At 34.3% G+C, this 25,945-nt stretch overlaps 1 protein-coding gene across 12 annotated transcripts in view; it reads left to right on the top strand.

The window, feature by feature from the left end:
• DMD (dystrophin) overlaps nucleotides 1-25,945 on the top strand; it is a 1,134,919-nt gene that overhangs the window by 505,387 nt on the left and 603,587 nt on the right. For all 12 annotated transcript variants that reach the window (XM_015620877.3, XM_015620912.3, XM_015620930.3 and 9 more), the window contains 7 exons: nucleotides 653-835; nucleotides 2,396-2,530; nucleotides 3,293-3,442; nucleotides 10,823-10,984; nucleotides 17,308-17,418; nucleotides 21,060-21,233; nucleotides 22,867-23,022. In XM_015620877.3, coding sequence (XP_015476363.1) covers nucleotides 653-835; nucleotides 2,396-2,530; nucleotides 3,293-3,442; nucleotides 10,823-10,984; nucleotides 17,308-17,418; nucleotides 21,060-21,233; nucleotides 22,867-23,022 — 1,071 coding nt within the window. The remainder of the gene's footprint in view (nucleotides 1-652; nucleotides 836-2,395; nucleotides 2,531-3,292; nucleotides 3,443-10,822; nucleotides 10,985-17,307; nucleotides 17,419-21,059; nucleotides 21,234-22,866; nucleotides 23,023-25,945) is intronic.

The following is a 25,945-nucleotide window of genomic DNA, read 5'->3' on the forward strand; positions in this document are numbered from 1 at the left end:
GTGATTCCAGTCATAGACACCAGAAAGCACTCAGAGGAAACAGTGCTAGGTATGAAAATCTCTTTCATGGACCACATAACAAGGGAGGGAGGAGCAATAGTGACCACACTATCTACAATAGAGAAAAATTATTTTCTGACTTTCTGTTTAAATGCAGGATAATGACAGCAATGAGAAGTATTTTTTTTTCTTTTTCTGCCTTTCTTGTGATTTTACCATTAAATGTGAACACATGAATTTGTAAAACAACAGGGTTTTTGGGGTTTTGTTTTTTGTTTTTTGAGGGTTTGTTTGTTTGTTTGTTGTCACTTGTGGTTCATAAGTTGTGATGGTAACACCGTTTTGAGCATTTTTTGGAGGAAAAAAGTACTGAAATGTTCCATTAGTGTGAGAGCTCCAGAACACTAGATGCTTGTTAAATTTCATTGAGTATTGTGTATTGGCAACAAAATGAAATAAAAGTTTTTTGAATGCATTCAAGATTATTTCAGAAAGTCTGGGACTTAAATACATCCTGTTGTATTTTGTTTTGTTGTTGTGTTGTTTGGGGTTTTTCTCCCTCTTGAATTCTGTCAGAGAATTCTGGTAGTTACTAGAAATAGCTTTCCTTCTTAAACCAGGACTACAACTTCTCCTTTTTTTCCCTTTCCAGAGAGCAAAGGAGGAAGCCCTGCAGAAAGAAGTGAAAGTGAAGCTTATTACAGATTCTGTGAATAACTTTATAGCAAAGGCTCCACCAGCAGCTCATGAGGCTTTGAAAAAAGAGCTGGATGTTCTAATTACCAGCTACCAGCAACTCTGCAGCAGGCTGAATGGAAAGTGGAAGACTTTGGAGGTTTGATGTCTTGTCAGTCTTGTATTTATAGCCCTTTTAACTGCAAGAAGTAAGGTGGAAAGCACAGCTGTATTATGTGGTATCATGAGTAGCCCAAGGCTATCCAGGCTTTATGAGCCATATACCAAATACCCCATGTTATGAGCCACACACAAAGTTGTTTTGAGACTCATATCTGCCAGAGAGTCGTGTTGCAAGAGGGGCCTGAGACACAGCTCTTAGGTCAGAGATAGCAATTGATGCTCAAAATTCTAATCCTTCCTGAGATCAAGCCAAGAATCTGTCTTTGTAGCAGCCCTGTGATGTTCTCTTCATCAGCTCCTCTAGGCTTCTCTCTTTCATGGCTAAGGTTTTTGACTGGACAGCCCTGGAGCTGGTCAAGTGGTGTTATCAGCATGGGAGCAGCATTTGATCTGCTGGCAACCCAAATATTTCTCATGCATTTTGAGATGACCCTGCCATTTTGCCCATTTCCATTGCAAATTCTTGCCATGGGGCTGCATTTTTGTTATACAGCAGTCACAGTGAATTGGATGTGTTTTTTTGTTTTTTTTTGTTAGGAATGTTGCAAGAGTTAAATTTTGTTTGTGAATAATTTGCAAGACCTAACCTCATTCAGGACAATAATATATCAGAGTAAAGTTTAGCTTGTCTAAACTTAACTCTGGAAAATTAGGTGTGTAGTTTAAACTGGTAATCTGTATTTACCCTGATCATTGATGGTGTTTTGTTGCATGTTAATATCCCTCTATAACCCAAATTTAGTGTGAGCAAAGTTAGGTGAGATGAATTGTATTCTGGGAAGCTTGATCTGCCAAGAGTGTAATGCATTTCAATCACATTATTGTAACTTCTACTAACAACAACAAAAAAAGGAACAAAAAAAAGATTATTTATGGAGTATTTAAATGTTTTGTTTGTGTACTAAGTGTTATTTTAATCTGCTTATTTAATATCTTCAGGCACTGTATAAATAAAATATTAGACAATCATTTAATTTCAGGAGGATAAGAACATTTTACAACGTTGCATTTTGTACTCTAACATTTAAAAGGTCTATAAATTTCACTAAATGTGGTTTAGAATTAATTTCCATAGAGATTTTAGTCTGAATTCTTAAAAGCTGATATTTTATGAACCTGTGATTTAAGCAATTAATATGTAAGGAATCTAAGTGCATTTTTATAATAAGGACATAAATTTCTAACACAGGTCTTTAAAAATTCTGCTCACTTTTATATTTATGTAAGAAAACTTTACAGAAAGCATGTAAAGTGGATAATACATGAAAATGAAGATTCAAGTTGTGTTTTGCAGAAGAGTTCACTTTTTCATGTTATTTTCTGTGATTTTGCTCTGTTTAATCAAAATTATGGTTTTCTGGTGTTTTATATTAATTTGGATCATAAGAGTACTGGCAAATAAAATCACCAATATGGTCCCATAAGCCTCAGATATCAACCATGTTGCTTTGGGGAAGAGTCATGAATGTTTTCAGTATTTTAATGAATGAGAAGTTTCTGTGAGATTTTCAATCTAAATAAACCTTTTCTTCATCAGGAGGTATGGGCATGTTGGCGTGAATTATTGTCATATTTGGATGCAGAAAATAAATGGTTGAATGAGATTGAACTAAAACTCAAAGCAACTGAAAATGTCCAGGGAGGTGCAGAAGAGATTTCTGAGTCTCTAGATGTAAGTGCTGACTTAAATAATAACCAAATCATATGTGCTGATAAACTGTAAATTTCATGCCATTTTAAAGAAACTATGAACTGACATTACACTTGAACAAGGTGCAGAATAGTTTATAAGTCCTAAGTTCTTACTAGATTCACCAAGTGGGGTTTTGAATTCAAATCCACCTAAATCAAACAATATTAAATGTGTTGTGCTGGGTGTCATAGGCAGTTTTGGTAATAATGAACTTTCTTAAAAAAACAAAACTCACCTCAGCCAGTCAAAAAAACGTTGAAGGCTTCAGAGAGGGAAAGTTTTCATCATAGCAGTGCAACTTTGTTTATCATTCTTAAGTTTTTATTCATGGAGCCTTTAAAATTAGTAGAAATTAAATACATGCTCGTAGTGCATCAAAATTCAAAATGCTGCATTGATAATCCATTTTTGCTGTTGAATTTCATGCATTCAGATACTCAAGCAAGTGTTTTATATTAAGATACTAGTACTCTCACTGAACTCATTGGGCATAGTCCACATCTTTAAAATTATCAGTAGATTTATTTATTGCTTTAGGAAAAATATTCATGCTTCATAATACTTAGAACAGAACATTAGTTGTCAAGGCATGGAACATAAGTATTTCATCTTTTTTTTATCTGCTTTTATTATATATGAAATATGAAATTTCTTTCTTATATTTTTAAGGCAAATTGGAATAGCTCTGTAGAACTTTATTTTAAAAAATGAAAATAAACTCCTTTTTTTGACTTTTTTCAGTCTTTGGAACGTTTAATGAGGCATCCAGAAGATAATCGCAACCAGATTCGGGAGCTGGCTCAGACTTTGACAGATGGTGGAATCTTGGATGAATTGATAAATGAGAAACTTGAGAAGTTTAATACTCGGTGGGAAGAACTTCAACAGGAGGTATATTTAATGATCCTCCCATTAAGTAGAGGACAGTCTAACACCATTTAAAAAAAAAAAAAAGAAATTTATTTTGTTGGTACAGTTCCTAAGCAGGTCACAAACAGAATTTTTCATTAGAAGTGGTTTCGTGGGTGTGGTGGGTTAAATCCAGTAGGCAGCAAAGCATCACAAGACTCCACATCTCCTCATACTTTGGTGGAGATTATAGAAAAGGCAAAAGAGAGAAAACTCTTGGATTGAAGTTTGGATGATGTTATAAATCAAGGAAAAAAAGAGTAAAAGCAAGTGATGGAGGAGAAATTATCTCCAGGAGACTAATATTCAACCAGTCCCCATGCAATGACAATTTTGGAAACCCTTTTCCCCACCTCTTTCTGTTGCTGAGCATGGCCCTGTGTGGTGCTCAGGTCAGCTGTCCTGGCTGTGTCCTTTCAAAGCCCAGCCTGCTCAGCAATGGCTGAAACATCCCTGGCTTACCAACACTTTTTTGGCCACCAGTACAAACCACTGAACCATACATGGTGCTGTGAAGAAAATTAACTCAGTCCCAGGCAGAACCAGCAAAATAGGTTACCCTAAAACTTCAAAATTGAAGTGACCATCTAGTGGATTATATCTTTAATTGCATATCTTTGATCTTTGACAAAACTCTTATCAAGAAGCAAATTATTTTCAAAATTAAACATGAGTAATATTTCTTACAGAAACATTTTATATTAAACAATAAATAAGTGTATCAATAAAAGGTTTAAAAAGACACTTCAATATAGTAATGTGTAACACAAAGAGAGCTAAATCTAGCAATATGCTATAAATATGATGAAAATATCAGCTCAGTACTGAAGTTTCTGAAGATCAGAAAGAATTATTAGGGAAAGACCTAGCAAAGGATGTAGACAGCCCCTTTATGACTGTAACCAAACATGCTCGAAGACAAGCTACAAATACTGTCAAAAATTACTTATTTACCATGAAAGAAATGATGCACAATTGCAGATTTTTGGAAAGCAGCTCTATGAGAAGGATGACAATCTACCATTACAATGAAAAAATTTTACTCCTTTCAGGGTGCTAGAAATATTCTTGTTTTTGAAAACAGTGGAAGTACTAACACTACAATAAAAATTATAGGAGGGTTCTCAGCTGTTCTGAGAATAAACTTGAAGGATGGGGAGGGAAAGAACATGGTGGTAGTTGTGGTGCAGTGCAGGCATTCACATAATTCTGTGTCGCTGGACGGTGTCATAACAGAAAAGTCTATATAAGTTTCTATATATCTTCTCTTTTTGTAGCCCCTTTATTTTTATTTTTTTATTTTTTATTTTTTTTATCTCACTTCTGTTTGAAAGCAGATGCACTCTGGAATTCTGCTTCTTGGTATTTGTTATTTTTTTACTGACTAGAAAACTAGGGATATGCAGAAAGCTTCTGGGGTGTGAGAAGAGCATTTTCAAATAGTCTTTTTGAGTGATTGTTGAATACTATTCAGTCACCACTAATAGATATTAAATCAAAATTCATAAAAGCTTCAGGGATTTAATTGCAAAGGCACATAATGAAGATGTTGTATGAAATTCTGGAAATAATTTGGATGAGTATATGGGCAAAATATATTAGAAATTTATTCACTCCTCTCCAATTTCTTTCAAAGATAGAAAAAAGTAATTGGGGTGGAAGGCTTCTTTAAAAGCTTCTTTGAAATTTGATCAGATAATAAGTACTTAAATACTAATGGTGAGATTTAACTCTGAAGTGGAAAAACAAACTCTTTTTATTATATAGATTCCTGATAATGAATTGTCTGTGCTGTTTCTGTAGTCTCTTGAAATGCAAGCTGCATTCCCCTTGTATAAAAATATATTGCAGGCACATAGCACAAATCAGCTCATGTTCAAGGTCACTTCTTCAGACAGGCTAATTGGCAATCCTAAAGTGGTGAGGTTATTTGTTTTTATTTGAATAATTGTGCAGGTAATTACCAAGACAATAAGCTCATGTGGGCAGAAACTGATACGTGAAATATTTATTCACTACTAATAGAGCAACCAAACCTACCCTCTTCTATATGAATGATGCTGCAAGACAATGCAGCTTTGCTACTGAGATAGAGATTCACTTTTAAAGGCAGATAATGGCTTTATGTTTGTGTGCCTTATCTTCTTTAGTTAACAAACACTGAGCGTGTTTAGTTTGCTTTTGAACATTTGGGGTTGACTGATAAGCAAGGTATACCCTATCCTTACTTTTCAAGGACTGATTCACTTACAACTCTATATTTGGGATTTAAGAAACACTAAAGAGTTTGAAGCTAATATTGCAAACAACTGTCAATGCTAAAAGTGATTTACATCCTGTCCAGCAAACTTAAGAAATGTCAATCAGATATTCTTGAGACTGTGCTTGCAAAAAACTGTATAAAACATTATTGTTCACATGGGCTTTGCAATAGACTCAATTATTCTTATTGGGCCCTTTCTCATAATTCATTTTGGGACTCCCCTGAAGATTACTTTTGGTTTCTTTCAAAGAGCACACATTCATCATTTGACACAATTTTTCTGTTTTTCTCTCCTCTCCAGAGGAGAAAGAGTATTTCAGGCCCCAACTCCACATGATTGCTTTGAAGGCTGCTAAGAGGGCTGTTTCTACAAGTTCTGAGGCATTATCTGCCTGCAGTGATAACTTAAAGAGATAGAAAAGCCTTCATTGGTATAGTTTGCAGTTTTGGAATTCAGTTGATCAAAGTTAAATTAACTAAATGGCTTAATTAACTAAATTAACTAAATGATCACTAAATGGCTAGGAGGTCAAATATTTGTAGCTGCTTACTCTGTAAGCACACTGGGTAGAACTAGCAGAAGAATTAGTTCTAGGTTGGAAGGTATCAAAAATTCATGGGTCCAAAGATAATGTTTTGAATTTTGCAGTGTTTCTAATGTAAAATTCTAATTTTTTTATTCAAAAAAATGTTTCTAATTAAAGTCTAAACACAAACATTAATCCACTCTGAGATTAAGTGGAGACTAGCATGTTTGGAATTCGATGCAAGGGATAGAGAGAAGTTGTGGTGTATCTCAGTCAGAAACATTATAACACCAAGACTCAGGCTAAATTTTAAATTTAAACAAGTTAGGAAGGAATTTTAAAGTTTGCTAGCTTTATGTTTATGTTGCCTGTGGCAACATTTCTCAATGAGACAAGAGCTTAACTGGGACAAAAAAAACCCCAACAAGCTACGATTTCTGCCTTTCTTAGCAGACCTTTTTCCATGAGCTGTAGCTTTTAAGTGTAATGAATGTAATTCTTCATTTTAAATAAGTGTACCCTGTAGTAAATATGCTATAATTTTCAAAAGGTTTTGTTCTATTATTTTCCTACAGCCCAGCTACTGAGTACTGCCACAACAACATAATTTGGTTTTAACCTTAAAACTCTAACCAACATCTTAATAACTGCATGTGTGACTGATGTCATTAAATAGATTAAAGGTATTACTTAAGCAAAAAGTCACAATATCCATAAATATAACATTATAACATTCAACATCATGGAGTTAACTATGGTCCTTTCCCTTAATACTGCATTTTATATGGGTGATATGCAATGTTGTTGTTTCCTGCATTTACCGTTGCCCTTTGGTAAATCAAAAAGTTTTGTGCAAGACATCATATCATAAAAAGTGCTATGTTTATCATAAAACCACTAAAAATCTTTAAAACCCCATAAAGTCTTAAAAAATATTATTTTTTTTGTGCTTCTCTTACATTATGATAATATCGAACAGCAGATTTTTTTTCTTTGAATTAGTTTTTCCTTGACAGCTGTCAACATCTTGTTGGCTCAGAAATAATAGAACAGTTTATTTCCAGAGATTTCCTATTTAGCAATTAACTGTCAGCCACTTCTCTTAAGAGACCAAAGCTTCCAGCTTTATTGATTATGATCTGATAGCAAAGCTGGAGCTTCTTGTTATGTTCTCAGACTCATTTGCACACTACAGTGTTAAGCTATCTGTTTATTTTTTCACAATGGAATAGAAAACCCATAATATTTCAGGAAACAAACAAATGAACCACCCAGAACATCATAAATTAAAATAAATTTATATCATAAATATTTAAAATTTCAGCTCTCATATGCCTTTAAAGAAAAAGGCCCATATAGATTTTCACAAAGACAGACATGAGTTCTAAGGACAAATTTGAAATTCAGGTCCACAGATGTAAATGTGTAGTAGGACTACTCCTCTTAGTAAAGCATTCTAGTGCTTGTGCCTACCAACAATTCTTTTCTACTGAAAGACAAGGAGGTGGCATCTCAATATTGTGGCATTCCCCTTGATTGAATTTATTCAATATTCTGCAATGCCAGTGGTAGCACCAGGGACCCTACTTAGTGAAAAAGATTAGCTTTTTGAATCAACTGTTGCATCCTGGAGAAATATGTTGTGTTACTTGGGTGTATCATACCTTTTATAAGGTTACTGTAAAGATTTTCATTCCATTTGTTGTGGGAATTCAACAGGGTCAGCTGTGGGATTGACTTTAGATGAACATGCAGGGCAGGGTCTGTTTCCAATGAGCAATGCAGACGAAAAATTAAAGTAGCACTGATTCATATCTGAGAAAAACATCACAACTCTGAAGGTAATATTTCCCAAAATTCAACTGTGTCTCTTCTCCCATTGCCAAAATAATTCCTCTCTTTTACTGCTGTATTCATGTCTTGGTCTGACATCATTCATTCATTCACCTAAACTGTTGGCTTGGGGAAAAGTACTTTCAGCTCACTTGGAAGAGGCAAAATGTCACACAGCTTCTCAGGCTGTAATCAGATTCTCTCTGAGGACAGTTTTTCTTTGTTTTGGTGTGTGTGTTGTGTGCACATAAAGACATCACAGGCATGAATATATATTTATCTGACTTCATGTTTGCTTGAGATACAAATGTAAAATTCAGTCACACTCATGCAAGGATTTATTGGGTTTTTTTTCTTAAATTTATCTGCTATAATATTTGACCAATGAGTCTTCATTTTTTTTCTGTTTGTATTCTAACATTGAATTTTGGTATATACAGTTTCTGATCATATAAGCACAGAGATGAAATTTTTTCCATAACTTCTTATTTTTCGTGAAATTTTGGGACTGTGAATTTGCTTCATTCTGCTACTTCATTGTGTGGTGGTGTTTTTCCCCCACTCTTTTTTCCTTGCATACAGTGTGCTTCTCAGGCTGGCAGCAAATGTATCTGTATTTAAACAAGTCCCTAATTCAAAATAGTAGCTAGCATGGGAAAGCATTTTACATATGTTAAAAGCTTCAGGTGTTGCTATAAAACTAGTTTATCAGATAGATGTAACACCAGATTTGTGTCCAGTATTTTAAATTCTCCAGAAAGTGCAGACACTTATTTGGATTACTCATAAGAATGGAGCTTTATCAGTGTCTTATTTGAAGTGGTGAGCTTTTCTGCACAAAAGGGCACTGCAGCCCTCAGGAGGAGTGGGTGTGTGTTAGTACTAACAGTTAAACCACAGAGATCAGTAAAAGCAGGGAAGTTCTTCCATGGTTCTTCCATGCTTCCAGGAGGATGACCTTACCCATCAGGGTACTTAAAAAGCTACTTATCCTGTTTCTGATCGAATTTGTATTTCAGTCTAGCCCACAGTGACGCAAATGGATTGATAGAGAGTGTATCTTAGCCAGGCTTACAAATCAGTAGTAAGTAGTGAGAAGGTAAATGGAAGAGGTGGTCTGTGGGTTTTAAACTCACTGCTTTGAACAGGCCAAGAAGATTTTTATGTTAAAATCTCTAACCAGATGAAGCTAAAAGTCATTTAAGTAGCAAGCCTTAGCACTGTAGTAGGGTAATAATACCTCGGTGGTTTAGGTGCACCCATTAACACTGAGAGCATGAGTCTGATATGTAAAGCTGCTCAGTTCCAGAGAAGGTTCCTGGAACTTGCAGTGATACAAGATTATCTGATCAGTTGTTTTGAAATAGCACAGAGCAGCTTACAAAAACAAATATAGAAAATACTGGTTGGATCCCCCTATCCTTTAACTAAGTCAAACAGCTAGCAAGAATGCTCACAAGAAATAATCTTCTTCATTTGTTATATGTGAAGCTCTGCAAGAATCCGAGATCCATGAAGAAGGTGCAGATATATCAAATATTCTCACTGAATTGCTGACAGATATTTTTGTTCAAGGAAAGAGTGTTGTAATGGGTATGAAATCAAATGAAAGTATAACTGGCTTTCCAGAGAGAAAAAGTGTGATTTGACTTGAAAAATGGCAGGATAGCTAGCAATGTATTTAAAGGGTGCTTGCTTTCACCTTTGATTCATGTCAAATTAAGTTAGTCACCTTATTCTGTGGGCAGCAATATGGCTTGACTTGTACACAGAAAAACTGTGTTTTATTTGAAGTTACTGGTAATTATTGTGTGTTTTGTATAAAGCAGAAACTCCGCTAGGCTGTGGCTGAGGTCCCAATAAAATATGAGTCTGGGTAGACACAATGACAGATGGAAGAATGTACTGGGTTATTTATTACCTGATAAAGTGTTGGAAATAATATTTAAAGCTGACTCATTTATGTGAAGTGTTTAATATATGTGTGTTTTAAGGACAACTTGATTGGAGAATTTATTTGTTGTAATCCTGATTTGTTAACAATAAAAAATTAATTTGTTGTAATCCTGATTTGTTAAACAATAAATTCAGCTCCTTTGAAAGGGAAACAGCCTTCTCCAAAAAAAGGATTTGTGTAAAAAGCCATGGTGGCACTACTGGCAGAATAGAAACAAGATTCAACTTTTTAATTTTTTTTTCCTACAGGAGGAAGAAAGTAGGCATTGCCTCTTCCAAGCAGCTATTTATGCTTCATATAAGAGAAATCCAGCTCAACAGAGTCTTTATCCCTCTCACTTACTGAGGTGGATTGCTTTGGATAGGATTGTGATGACAGTAACCCTATTCTCAGTAAACAAAGTCTCCTGAATTACATAATAAGATCAGGAGGACCTCTCTGCCTCAGAGAGAAAGACAGCATTGTCAGGATGGTTTGCTTATGAAGCTTTGCCATCTTGCACTCTGAATAGAAATCATCAGTTTTACACAGTTGTTTTTTTTTTGGGATACTTCGCTTTTTAGAACTTGTCTGTGGAATCTGGGTGTTGTTTCTTAACGAGAAATCTGAATGGGTGGCAGTAAGATGCGCAATTTATCCTACAAAAAGGTGGATGAGCGCAAGTCAGGAGCCTTCTGTCTGATTCTTTGCCTGAATTTCTTGGGGGGAAAAAAAAAGTGTGGAAGAAAATGTATTATATGCATTATTACTGTGAATGCTGATAACGTTGTCATTGTTTCTAGGCTGTGAGGAGGCAGAAAAGTCTTGAACAGAGTATTCAATCTGCACAGGAGACTGACAAAACCCTGCGCTTGATCCAAGAGTCTCTGGCTGTTATTGACAAACAGTTAACAGCCTACACTGCAGACAGGGTGGATGCAGCACAGGTCCCTCAGGAAGCACAGGTAAGTTAAACACAGGTTGAGCTTATGTGTTTACTGGTTTTCCTAATCAACCAAAGAGTGTTTGGTTGTCCCTCAGCCTCTCATTAAAGAGGATTTGCAACATGATCAGCATGAAAGTGCAAGCAAATTTTGTGTAGGATTACTTTGAGATGTTTAAGCTACTCTCCTTGTAAAGTCATATTTTCCTTCTCATTTATATTATATACCAGTCCAGAAGATGTACCGAACTTTAAATGTCATGAAAGACTATGCAGTAATTTTAAAAAGGCAAGGATAAACAATGTCATTCTTTAAAATCCAGCTCCCATCCTAGAAAGAGGAAATTCATCATCCTCACTACTCTTAGACGACTCTTTTGCAAAGTCAATTATGTGGTTTGTTACTTAATTATTGAAACATAGACAACATTGTTAATTATTTCATAACGCACACATCAATATACTTATATTTAAATCTTTACAGCTCATGTAAGTTCAATAGAAAAAGCTTTTCCCAATCTTCACACATGGTTTATTTAGCCTTTGAAATAAAAATGTACATCCAATTATCGTTTTTACTCCTTCCTTCTTCCTTTCTTTCTTCTGTAAAATCTGCTTTACTGCAGCATTAAGAGGGTAAGAATATTAATGAAATAAAACCAAACATCTCTGCAATAAAAATATCAATACTCTATAATGTTGTATACCTGAACTTCTACGTTAATTCAGTCTAAATTTAGGCAGTCAGATTATGAAAGTAAACAGGGAAAAAAACCTAGAGGGAAGTTGAAAATAAGAGCTTTTATAATGATTTATTAGAGATACTCAATTATGGGCTTCTTTGGCATGCCTGTAGAGTTATAAGTACTTGTAAATAATAATAATAATCTTGTATGGAGTACCTTAGATGATCTTAAATATATTCAGATCTGAAAATATGCAGGCCTGAAAATAATTTTTTCTCTCCTTTAAGAAATAAACATTATTATGTCTTTTGAATTAACATGTAGATGGATGTACCTTTCAGTTACTTTTTGTGTGTGGGCACTTGTAGGTACACACAGATATTTTTATGTGTATGTTGGGACTATAAATGCTATATTTGGAAAGTAGGATCACATCTGGAGTCAGTCTTATTTTTTAAATAATTTTTATCCTACTTTATTTTCTTCTAATTTTTATCAGTATCATATCAGATTTGGAAAACTTTTTTCAGTTTGAATCATAAACAATGCTAGCTATCTGTTGACTCCCTTGAATTATTTTTCTTCTTCCTAGAAATAGGATTGATGTAAAAAAAATTTTAATGAGATAAAAATTAGCATTTTTTTAAAGATGTATCAGTTTAAGTTCTCATCTTGTAATTACATGAAGTGAATACATAAGAAAAAAATTATATGAAAATGTACTTTTTTTTGTTGTTGTGTTGGACCCTTACATGTTTCACACATCCCATGGATGCATCTGACTTATGTGCATCATCAGGTACCATACTGGGAATTAGTGCAGACTGTGTGAAAGGAAGTAATTCAGAACTTCAAAAACTGAAGCAGGACAAAACCCAACCAACCTTAATTAGCACACTTTTGTAAGAAAATTTCAGCTCAGTGCTTTTGCAGAACTTATTATTTTTCTGGGGATTTTATTGTTTAATGTCAGGTCCACCTGACTGTATTATATCCACTATGGGAAAACCAGCATAGAGGCTGCTGATTTTTTCCCTTTCATGTTTTTATTTTATGGTGCCAGTGAGACCTAATGAAAAAAAACTTAATTAACAACTGAACAGGTCTAATGCAAATATTGAAGTTCTCTGAAGTTCAGTTGTGAATCTCTTTGAAATCCTTAGAGGGAAAGGGAATAAACAATCATTTTTCTGTGGATAGATAGACTGAGTCATTCCTCCAGCAAGCAGCCACCCCAGCCAGTGGCAGAGCAGGCACATCCTGAATGGCCACGTCTCCTGTGGAGCTTCTGCTGGCACCATTTGGTGGAGCTGAAAGCAGTTCATTCATATAAGATACCTACAATAGTGTCTGCACAGCTGGAATGGGAATCTTTCAGTCAGTGATGTTGCTTTCTGGGCAGGGATCAGTTTATCCATGCTGAGGGATTTAGCAGCCCATTCAGCAATATGTGTTGCACTTCTGAAAGAACATATGGGGGAATTTATAATCAGAAAGCTGCTGAGCTTGGGAGCTCTGTGTGTTTGCTTTAAAAAATTCAAATCCATTTAGAGCATTGATAGGAGGAATAATCTGTGTTTCATCTCATCAGAAATTAACTTGAGAAAACAAAATTATATTTAGCTCCTCTTTTTAAGTGAAATGATCAGTTTAGTTTATTCAGAAACTGGGCAGAAAGAAAGGGGAGTCAAAAGTGTGCTGTTCAACTTACTCTTAGGATCACTTTTTAAATGTAAATTCTATGTGCTTCTTACTCCACCATGTGGCATTGAGACTTTAATGCTAGAGAGCCAAAGTTACTTGAATTATTTGGGGTACAACTGAAGATGATGTATTAAGACCAAAAAACCTAACAGCAAACCACACAGATAAATCAATTCAGATTCCTCAGGGCCCAATTATGACAAAACCATGAGTGAGGAAAATTCTAGGGCAATATTCCAAAAGGAAACATTATTTGTTTGTATGCTTGGTATCTCAAGATCCCAGTGAAAAATTTTTTTGTACTTCTAAACTTACCAAAAAAATACAGAGAATTACATCATCATCATCACAATAGTTTGCAGTTGGTGACTTTTTAAAAATTATTCTTCAACTGATAGGACAAAAATAAACCTGTACCAAAAATATTACATTTATATGTTGAAATATTTTTCAAATAATAATTTGTAGCTTTGTTATTCAACAACTTTTGATGGAAGAATTTCTACAGTGTATTTCTGCATAGTCTGAGTGACTACATGAATATTCTTACATTACAGGAAAGAAAATCAACTTATTTAATTTCTCACCTGTGTATAAGAAATCACTTGTCTCTTGTTCTCCCCAGTCAAACTATCTAAATTGTGGTGTGGAGAATAATTTAATACTGTGTTTTTTGAAAAGTGAAGAAATAATCTACCTTTTCAATAAAATCCTTGGATAATTTCAGTTCTGTAGTGATAAGCACTGCATGCCTGGCTGTTTCCTAATTGAAGATGCCTTTTAATTTTTTTAATAATAACTTTGTGCTTTGTTCAAAACCCAAGTTAATGTGATGATACAATGGCAGAATGGTTTAGTTGTACAAGATGTTACTGGACAAGATGATGCCATGCCTCATTGCCTTCAGACTAATGTTTTGGGACAAAGAACTCACGGTTGCCTACTGAGGAAAATGTTAAGTTTCCTACACTTACCTTTCCTCTGCTGGAAATTGTGAGGATTGTTTTGTTCAGCCATGTGTGGGTCAGAGGGAAGAGCTGATAAGGGTTATTCAGAAATGTAAGCTTACATTCTGTTATATATTAAGTTTGAATATCTATGCAGATTTCTGTACTACACGTGTTGTCCCCCTCTACATGTCTCCATAGCATCTGAACACTGTGTTTTAACTGCATTTGTCATGTCCAAATTGCTCAGTATTGCCTTGTCAGTCATGGTTCTAGCCTATTCTACCTTTCTTTTCTCATTTGGACTCTCCAGTCAATATTTCTTTCTTGAAAATTAGCATCCATAACAAAGCATGCAGTTTGAGTTGAGAACTGTTTGTTATTTGTGCTGTATCATCTTCTATTTGTGTGATATGTTTTTATATGTATATATATGAATAAAAGTTTTGCAAATTTTCTGAAAGATTGCCAGTGATGTCAAATTAGAATCCTTAACCTTTGTTGGGTTCATCTATTGTTGGACACAATAGTTTAGCACAGTACATTGTATTCTGATGTTCTAGAAATTAAGTGAAGGCAGGTTTTGCTCTTTATTAAAAAAGAATAGAAAAGAAATAGACAAGAACCAATGATAAAAGAAGAGATGGGGATAATACAAGAAAAAAATAGTGTTTTCTTATGGATGTTAAGAAGTTCATGCAATAAATTTGTGAGTCAGAAGAGATGCAAGAGTCAAAGTGGTCATTTAAAAATTGAACGATAATGGACATCACAAGCAGGTGCTATAAATTCTTTTATAGCTGTTCATGACTGGTTTATTTTTTCTGCCTGTGAGCAGCAGTAGCAAATAAAAAAAAAGAAAAAATGAAAAAATGGCTTAACTGGCTATAAGCCTTACTAACTTTTCTTTTAATCTTTTGTCTAATGTGTTTGTTCTCTTCCAATTCCACATTTGGATGTCAGAGAAGATGATGCTTCATCTCTCTCCTGCAGAGCAATTTAAAACAGTAAGATAGAGAAATCTCTATGCAATGTCCCATAATACCTAATTGCTTAAACACTCCTCTTATCTGTGCTGTGTTGTTCTGACCTATTCAGATAAGAATGGTTCTGTGCTTTCCAGAGTGACTCCGAGGCTGAACAAAGTAAATTGGGAAATGAAACCAAAAACCAATTTGTTGATGAGGTGGGGAGACAAACTGTTGAAATACCAGGTGTGATATAGTATATTTTTTAACATTAAGACTTGCTTATTCCTTTCATGTGCAATATCAGCATTCAAGATGAAGAAATTATTTGGCTTCAGGTACTAAATAAATGGAATAACTGTTACAACTCAAACACACTTTGGAAGGAAATTTTAAACTTACACAAGGACAAAATAAATGCTCAACAATTAAATAAACCTTCCTTTTTGTGATGGAATCATTCTTTCAATTGACCATTTTTGTTTTCTCAAAATTTAATATAATATTTAGAAAAATTCTATTATTTGCTCCAGATGTTTCTGGCCATTCATTAAATAGCCCTGTCAAGGAGAACTCAAAATATGAAGAAAACAGAAATGTATAATTATGATAATTTTAGAAGAAAAAAAAAAGTAATCTAAATTTGGAGCTTTCTGCTAGTCATTTTGCTTTTACAAATACTGTGCTTTAGAAAAATATTTTAATTCTCCAAATAGTACTGACTCAGAGTCATAAATATAATCTTGCAGTTAAACTTAGTAAAGACTTTATGGTTTCATGTATTTTTCCCCTAAAATTTAATTTAATACATATTCAGTACAACTTGTGAAAATCTGCTTTCAGTTAAGTGTTGAAATACATAAGACATAATGGTATACAAGTCATTATAAACATGTATTAGCCATATAAAGTTGGCAGCATATGTTGTACACAGCTTTGTATTTCATAACCTATAAAAATGTGATTAAAAATACATGGATATTATTTTTACTATTAAAGTTGCTGTAGTGTAAGATAAATTTATGTACATATATTTCAAATTATAGCTGGTCTTCAGGGCATCTGAAAAATTCTATATTCCATTAAAAAAAAGATTAAATGAAAAATCACTTTCTAATGCAGGAGTAATGGTCTCAAATGCATCTCATGATGGGAACATAGCTTTTTGTCTTTATTTCATAGGGTAATTTTTTTCAGTAGTGCTGTCTAGAAAATCTGCTAGTAACAGTTTCTTATTTTCTAACAATTGAAACATAATTATATGCAAACCTTCCTGAAGTATAATATATCAATATATTTTCTGGGAATTCTTTTCCGTTACATTGCACTGCTTAAGTTAATTTTGTCCTTAATTGTAAGGTTGATTAATGGTGAACCAAAAAAAGCTGATGTTTTTCTTTGGATCACACTCTGATTTTGCAGACAGACATAACAAGCAATATTTGTTAGAAAATCCATTATTAGTATATTAATGGACTGTGTGTCATTGTGCATTTAGCTACAGAAAACTGACACTGAGCATAGGTTCTGGTCAGTAGAATGCCAAAAATTGTGTACTGTTTTAGATATAGGCACAGTTCTCTAAGATGAAGATGATGTTACACTTGCAGGACATCTCAATTAGTTTTCTCTCAACTTGCCTTGTGATGCTGTGAAAATTAGTGATAAGAAGAGTGAAGCAAATAACTTTCCTATTCTTTTTTCTATGGTTATTTTTTAATGTTCTTACCAATGAAAACTGTTGTTTTCCTTCAGAAAAAAAATAAATCCACATTCAGTCCCTTAATCATCTTTGTCTCCCTCTGCTGGAGCTGCTGCAGGGTTTGCGTGTTTCTCTTGCACTGGGAAGCCCAGAGCTGGACACAGCGCTCCAGATTCAGGACTGAGCCGAGGGGCAGGGTCACGTCCCTCGTGCTGCAGGCAGGGCTCTACAGCCTGGTACTGCTCTTCTGTGTGCTTCAGATCAACTGCTCCAAGTAATTTAAGCATCATACAATTGTCCCTCAAACCTTGCTGACTGCTGGCTTTATTTTCCAACAGAAAATACAATCTGAATTAACAAGCCACGAGATTAGTTTGGAAGAAATGAAGAAACGAAATCGGGGTAAAGATGCTGCCAAAAGGGTGCTTTCCCAAATTGATGTGGCACAGGTAGGCAAATTTTATTGCCACCATTTTTCCTTCACTCATTTAAATGAGTAGTATGAGTGGTACTATTACTCTGTCATGGAGTGTTATTGAGTTATCTCTTCTGCTTTAGCCAGAAAATCAGGGTGGATAAAGAATACCATCCATATCTTTTTCCTGCTCATGTTTTCATTCCAGCCTTCTTGATCACTGGCAGCAGTTCTAAGGTGTGCAGGACTGATGTAACCAACTGGTAGGGACTCTGTATAATAGTGGGTGCATTGAATGTGCTGAAGTTTCAAGAGATAGAACTACAGTGGGTCTTTTTTGATGTAAGTTTTGAGGTATTGGAAAATATTTACTGTCAAATATAGGTTAAAATATTTGGAAGTCTTTAGTAGAACTGCATTTGAAATACAAATTATGCTGAGCTGTGCAATTCAGACATCAGTTTGAAATATTAGATAATGCATTAATTCATCTAGCTTAACAGATGAATTAATTAATGATTAATGAAGAGGGACCTTCTTGAAAATGAGGAAGACTGAATAAACAACAGAGAAAAGCTATTTTGCTGGTTTGGTTTTTTTTTTGTTGTTGTTGTTGTTCTGTTGTTTGGTGGTTGGTTTTTTTGTTTGTATTTTTTGGTAGGTGGCAAAAAAAATAATAATTTATTAGAAAGACAAATAATTTAATTATTGCCTTTTTTGATTCATCCCTCTCAGGTATTTCTAGGCACCTCAGTTTGGGTTTTAATTCTTATTATGGGCATCATTAATTGCTTTTTAGCAGTTAATTAATTTGATATTAACAAATTTACTTTTTTTACTGTTTCTTCTTTTATACAGGACTAGATTTCTTTGTTGAGAATATTTATGTTTCCTCATTTTTCTGCCTTTCTTCATACTAACTCACCTCTGATGGTCTCCATGGCAGCTGTGAAGTTTCCCATATTTCATCAGTGAAATGCAGGCATCAGATGGTTGTGTAAATAAGTGTTTATGAATTTAACAACATGCAAGGGAGCACAACCCTTTCTGTGTGCCTTTTTTATAAATCCACCTCTGAGCAGACATTTTTCTCTTTGTAAGGTTTCTCTAGTTGATGATGTGCACCAGTTTGAGTTTTGAAAAATGGATGGAGGTCATCTTGAGACACTGCTTTGTTGACATTAGATAAAAGATAAACAAAAAAGTAGTAATTTACATGCATAATGTAAACATCAACTACCAAACCAGGTAGAAGCTGAGCCCTTTGTTACACATATTTATGACTAAATTTGATTTTAGGCCACTGAACTGTCATGAATTCCTTTCCATCGTTGTGTCACCTTGAGTGGTAAAACACATTTCATGAGATCAGTCTTCACTTACTTTTTGATGAAGCTCATTCTCACTTATATATAAATTATTTCCTCTTTTATTTTTGGACTAAGTAATATTTCTAATATGACATATTTGTTCTGTTATTAGTTCTAGTTCCTGGGCAGAAAGTCAAAAACTATACAAATGAATAAATGCATTGAGATTGCGAAACAACTGTTAACTGTGGCCAAATTTATCCTGCCTTTTTGGATTATTGTAGGCTGAGACCTAAATTCTGATTTTTAAATTTAAGGGGAAATGTATGATTAACAAGATAAAATTCTATGTCTGCCATTGTGATATAATACCTAGTTACTCCTAACAGTCTGAGAATTGTTATATGAATGTAAAATCCTTTCTAAAGAATGGTTATTTTTCAAAGTTCAGTACTGAATGCTTTTCTGGTCAACTTTTTTGAATACATTCTCTATTGTCTCTTTTCTAGACTGAATAATATCTAAAGCATACTGAGACTTTTAGATAAACAGCTTTCATTTTGCTGTCATTCTTTATAAATTTTCTATTTTAAAAATAACTTTTTGAAAGAAGGTGATCAAAAATGAACACATTCAGGTACAAAATGGCTTCCTACAATGACTTTTATACTTTGACAGGTACCTCATTTTTGTTTTCTTCATGTTCCAAATTGCTCCAAATACCCACTTTGCTTGTTTTGCTGCTTTTAAGCACTGAGATGATATTATTTTAAAACTGTTGGAGATGTAAGCATATAATAGAGCTGTTATTGTTATCTGGGAGAACCTGAGTGAGACTGCTAAAATAATTCAGATCCCACTGCTATGTCAAGCTTAGTGTTTCTCTTCATTGCTTAGTTTTTGGGTGAATTAAAAATAATTTGCCTTTTTTTCCCCCTACAGATCCTCATTACTTTTTAATCCTTCAGCAACTCTTTGCGGATGGTTTTAATTCTCTCTGCTATTAATACTGTCATTCTCTCACTTTCTAAATATCTTTTAATGTGTTGACCAACACAAATGGTAACTGATAGAGATGTGGCAGTGGAAGATTCCCACAGGATTTGAGCTTGATCAAATTGAAGTGTCAGAGAACGAAAAACTAATTCCAAACAAATTTAGTGCATGCAAGCAGTGAAGACAAATAAGACCTCCTATTCCTACCCTTGTTTCCTACTTTTATTTAATTGTCCACTTATTTATTGTCAGAAATACTTCATTTCTTATCTCATTGGATGTCAATTTCATAAAAAAATATTTAATGAGGAAAGTTATTGAAAGGAGCTGCTGGATATTTGCATACTTTTCTGTGGTACCCCAGGTTGTCTGCTGCTCATGATTCCTGCCTCCTTTTCAGAAATCTGATAGATGTAGGAAGGGTTTTTGCCCATGCCTATTTATAGACCAATTCTATGCTTTATTACAGTTTTTCCTCAAATCTTTATGGCACAGACCACATTGTAGTGTAATAAAATGTCTAAGATTTGAAGAAAAAAAAAACAGAAGTCTGTTTGCAGAGGCTGAGTTCCTATTTAATTACTTAGCTATTTCTTAGTGACATTTATTCTTTCTTTTTGTTCCCCAGAGAGTTGAAAATAATACTTTGCTCTGTACTTCTATTGAGAAATTAGTTCTTTTTCAAGCATATAATTAAAATTCCTTTTCTTTATTTTTAATTATTTCCCCTCCCCCTGAGGTGTGGATCATGTGAGCAAGCAGTCTAATTAATGCACAAATATAGAAAATTCTGAAAATGGTAAAATTAGAAGCCAAGCTTGTTATAGATTTTTTTTTCTGCCTTCAAATTGCTTTCTTTTTACTTTAGCTTATACTTTTTGTAAATTTAAATATAAATCAATTTTACAGTCTAAATCTTGGGGTTTGTGCTAGACCTGCTTACTGCCATCTAAGTTTCTTTGAAGGACTAAAAGATTCGTTCCTCGTACCAAGAAGCAGCAACTGAGTTGAGGAGCATTCACTCTACAATGTGGACGGCTTATCCTCAAGCCATTAAATCTGTCTTTCCCCATACCCACAAGCATTTTGCATATCTAAAAATACAAAATATCTCCCTTTCTTTATGTGTGTATCCAGGCTCTTTTGCCACAGGCTCTGCTGCATCCAGTGCCCTGGATGATGGAAGAATTTTTATCCTCCAGCGCAGACCCAAGATTCTCTGCCACTGGCATTTTCCCCAAAATTTTTATATTCTTTTAATGAGAAATTGCTGATTGACAATGTAATCTAAGTATTCTGTAAGGACTAAGACGTGTCTTCAGCATTGATTTGATTTCACACTTTGTACTCACCCATGATTACTTTTCAGAAAAAGCTGCAGGATGTGTCGATGAAGTTTCGCTTGTTTCAGAAGCCAGCCAACTTTGAACAGCGCCTCCAAGAATGTAAAAGAATTCTAGATGAAGTGAAATTGCAGGTGCCCAAGCTGGAGATGAAGAGTGTTGAGCAGGAAGTAGTACAATCACAGCTGGATCATTGCATGGTGAATATTTAAGATGCTGTCTTTCTATCAGCTTTATGCAGAGAAAGAGAAAAGTTAGAGATTATTGTCCTTAATTCAGATGAGAAACAAAATATCAGTTACACAAAAAAATCCAAAACCCAAACCAACAAAAAACCACAGAAAAACAACAAAACCCCCTTCAAAACTCTAGATATGCACTTTCACTGTGTGAGAATACCAGCTAGGATCCCTTTTTAATTCCCAGTTCCTGTCCTGCAGTTGAATTTACCTCCCCATATTGGCTGTATTTTCTGGAATATTCTACATGTTCAGTGTAGTGTCATGTACAGTCATGGAACTCTTATGACATAACCAAAAGAGGTGTTACAGAACACAAGTCTCTTCTAGCCAGGAAACACAAAGCATAATGGAAAAGCATTTATTAAAACTTCCATGAGATGGCATGCTATGGCTTTCTTTCAGTTCAAGAGCAAAAGATGACCTGAATAGACCCTAAAGAGTATGAGGAAAATCTGTACATTTCTCTTTAATATCACTATAATCCTACTCCCCTTTACACTTGAAGGGAAATAAAGCTAAACACTGTGTTCTTGATGATCATAAAAAGATTGTAACAGCAAAACTAGATGGATTATCGTTTTGGTTGTTGTTAGATTGATTTTGTTTGTTGGAGTTTTTTTGGTTTTTTGATGTTTTTTGGCATGCCTGAAGATTTTCCCCTCCCAACCCTTTTCAGCATTAAATGCAGAAAGAATTTAAATTAAAATGAAAAACATGGGGCAAGTCAGTGTTGTTGCTTTACATCTTTTGTTTTTCTTAAACAAAATTGCTCTTAAATTCATATTCTTGTGAGAATGACATTCTTATTAGAATGATGTGGTCATTAGAAGCTCTGTACTGAATTAAAGTGTCTTCACTCAGCAGCCAGCTTATGCAGTGCTGATGTATTTTGTGGAAGACTTAGAGTGATTTTAGAGTGTCTTTAACTGGAAGGATTCTCATAATGTTCCTGTTTTTCAGAATCTAGTTTTAATATATCATCAGAATTTAGACAGTGTGCATCATACAACAGCTTCCTAATTTGTTGACAGGTTTTAAGGAATGAAGAATTTGTCATCATTATTAAGCACCTAGAAAGGACTTGGACTATATACATAGTGCTTTAAGTAAACACAGTAGTAATAATTTAAGTAAATACAGTAGGTCCACCTCATTTTTTTACTTTTTTATGTAGGTTTTTTAATTAAGTCAATTCTTCAGTGTATGGCACTTATTAAATATAGGGGTAATCCTCTGTCCTTCCATTCTCTAGATTTAGCAGTATGAAAAAATGACAGATTTTAAAAACTAGTGGCTATCTGTAGTTCAAATCCATCCAACATTCTGTATGAGTTGACAGAAGACATCTGTTGTTTTAAATACTACATTATCCAAGTTTGAAAACAACCTCAATGACAGCCTAAAACAATTAATAGTGATGTGTACTTTCTAATGTATAACATTTCTAACATTGGTTTTAATGACATAGCTTTGAGGTCACTGTGAAGATGGGCTGTTCTGAATTTGTTTGGATTCTTAATGCTTCCAGTGTTTTTTCCTAGTTTTCATGTTTTAATGGTGGTGTTTAGCTTTTATATTTCTGTTTTATTAGAAATTATATAAAAACCTGAGTGAGGTGAAGTCTGAAGTGGAAACAGTGATAAAAACTGGGAGGCAGATTGTTCAGAAGCAGCAGACAGAGAACCCAAAGGAACTGGATGAAAGGCTTACAGCTTTGAAGCTGCAATATAATGAATTGGGTGCAAAGGTAAGTTCTGTGTTTTTAATATAAAACCATGTACTGGCAAGATGAAAACTAACCTCAGTGTGGTAAGTAAATGGGGGTTTTTACTGGTTCCTTTTAAGGTTCTTCCAGTGGGACTGAAGGAATGGAGGCAAAGGCAATCACCAGCATGGTTATTCAGTTTCTCTGAAGAGTAAAAGTAACCACCTAGGAAAATAAAAAAATCTTTTATGTCAATTCAAAATTTTACTTTCTTAATATATTTTTTTTTTCTGCTGGTTCCTTGTGAGTTCCTTTAGAGTTCAGATGGGGGACTTTTTTATTCTGATGCCTCAGTGTCACTTCAGATTAGGAAATTACTTAGATCAACTTTTACTTATATACTTACGCTTCATAAAAGAGATAATTCTACCTTTTAAATTACTTCTACCTCTGACTGTACAGATCTTAAAGTATATAATGTCCATTTCTTGCTGTTCAAAAATCTGTTGAACAAAAAGCTCTTGCCATTGAAGCTTTCCTCAAGAGGAAAGTGTACCACAGTGTACCACTGTGCTTTGTGGCTTCTGCACTTGCATGTGGTCAGTCTTTGTCATAACCATTCCCTGATTTAAATTTTAAGAACCCTGACTTGCATTTTCATTGTGTCTTCATATGTAACCCACTTCCTAACAGGACACTGTTTTGTTTACTCAATTTTCCCCAAAAGTCAACTAGGAAGAGTAGGATGGACAGGCTCCTAACCAACATTAACATGACTGAGAAGAGGCATTGTGGCACTGTCCTAAGGAAGACTTCATTTAAATAATTCAGTTAACACATATCCTTCATTACTCTGTTTTTTTACCTCTTGCCCTAATTAGAACTATTCAAAGAACTTCTGAAAACTGTAGGATTAGAGTGAATTTGGTGCTGTGACTGGATGACTGAAAATTGTCAATGACAGATAATACCTGTCTGTTTATTTCTAAAATTTATACACTTGGAAAACACAAAACATGACAGAAAGAGAATTCTAGATTATAAGTTATTCAAATCATAAATTATTAATAGCTAGGAAAATGAGCCCATGGTAATACTGAGTGCCTGTATGTGGTTTTAAGCAGATAATGAGAATCAAGCCCTGCTAACTACGGTATGATAAAACAGTAAGAGTTATGTTACTTTTGACAGAGATAATACTAATTAGGAATCTTAATTAAAACAGTTCTCTCTTGCTAGAAAGTAAGGGCGTTAAGAGACATCAATCTTTTGAGTGTCAGGAAAACGAGTTTGCTTCAGTAGGTGTGGATAGCTGCCATCTGGGATTGAATAATACATTTGACCTCTCCATTATTTTAGAAAGAACTGTGGCATTTATTCCTGCATTATGTTTAACTTAACAGCAAACAGGTGCCATTATTGTAGGAAACCTCTCTTATCTAATGAAGGGATAAAAGTGTGCCATTAGGGAGCCATTAGTGAGTTGAAGTGAGCACTATTGCAAATTGATGTGTCTCAAAAATTTGCAATGCTTGTCTTAGCTCTTCTGCCCTAGATGGAATTTCTCAAGTTTACTTTTACACAGTATGGTAATTAACAGTTTAAGAGAAAGTCACAGAAGCCCAGATATATAGAAATAAAAGAATTGAATAGCCATTATCAGCACTAATTGATTGCATTGAGAAGAAGACTTATTAAGAGAAAACTATCCATAGTTATAACTAATAGTGAGTCTCAGGACTGACATGTATGGTCTGACGGAAAAATACATATTCAAGCATAGATTCACTTGTGTGATTTTGTAGGTGCTGTTTTAAGAGGTGCCCTCATATATAAAGTAATTCACAATCATATTTTCTGACCTAAAAGGCCTTTAGAGGGCACTGTTTCCTATTTTTCTGTTGAAAATGCATCTTTACATTTGAAGTACTAACAAACTGATTAATCAGTAACCTCTGGATATATGCAATGTATTTGGAGATATTGTTGTATTATTTATATAACACATGTTAGAGATGTATATAGGAACACAAATATTTTCTCTCTGTTTTGACAAGTATCAGTAACTTCATGTTATAATATACCAGGTATTTAAAATTCTTAAACAGGCAATCAAGCTCAGGGTAGTGCACTTTGCATTGTATTGCTGCTAAGTAATGTTATTTACAATTGCTATTACACTCTTCAGAAGAAGAGGTGGAAAACCTGGCTCCACATGTGAATGGAGCTCTAAAAAGCTGAGTTTTATGATCCTTCCCAGGGATTTACCTCTTGGCCTGACTGTAAGTTCTGTGGTCTCATTTAATAAATTTGGCATGCAAGAAAGAACATAAAGCACACTCAGTGAAAAATGTTATGAGATTTCAGTAGTAAGCCTCTACAGAGTGATAATAAATTATGAGGAACGCTTTATAGCTTATTCCCTAGGCAAATCTCATCTCCTTACTCAGGGATAGCAAAAGCCATGTACCTAACCTTGTAACATCCTATTACATTTTAAAACCTCGAATTCTCCTTGGCAGTTGATCTACGAATCAATATGATCATTTTGCCACTACTTGTTCTTAGTGGCAAAGTAAAAAATAGTTTTAGTAGATGCTGATACCAGTTTGCTGCTGCTGCTGTAGAAAGGTTTTTTCTATTTAAAAATACTTAAATACAAATCAGAGGCTACAGTCTTAATGTGATTACTATTTGACATTTAAGCTAATTAGGAATTTCTTTTAAATATTAGTGATCTCTGGGACACTTCTACTCCTCCGTCTCCCATTGGGTTTTTTAAACTTCATCACAGCATGTATTAATAACACATATAATATACTTTATTATTTTATATTTTGTGCTACTAGTTGCCTAATGTCTATTGTAGTGTAGTCTCCCATCTAAGATTTCTTAATTTACTTTTCTGCTTTCTCTGCTAATTATATAAAACCTTTTCTTCCTCTCCCTGAAGAGTCTCAGGGGC

The sequence above is a fragment of the Parus major genome, chromosome 1 (genome assembly GCF_001522545.3).
Source record: "Parus major isolate Abel chromosome 1, Parus_major1.1, whole genome shotgun sequence".
NCBI lineage: Eukaryota > Metazoa > Chordata > Aves > Passeriformes > Paridae > Parus > Parus major.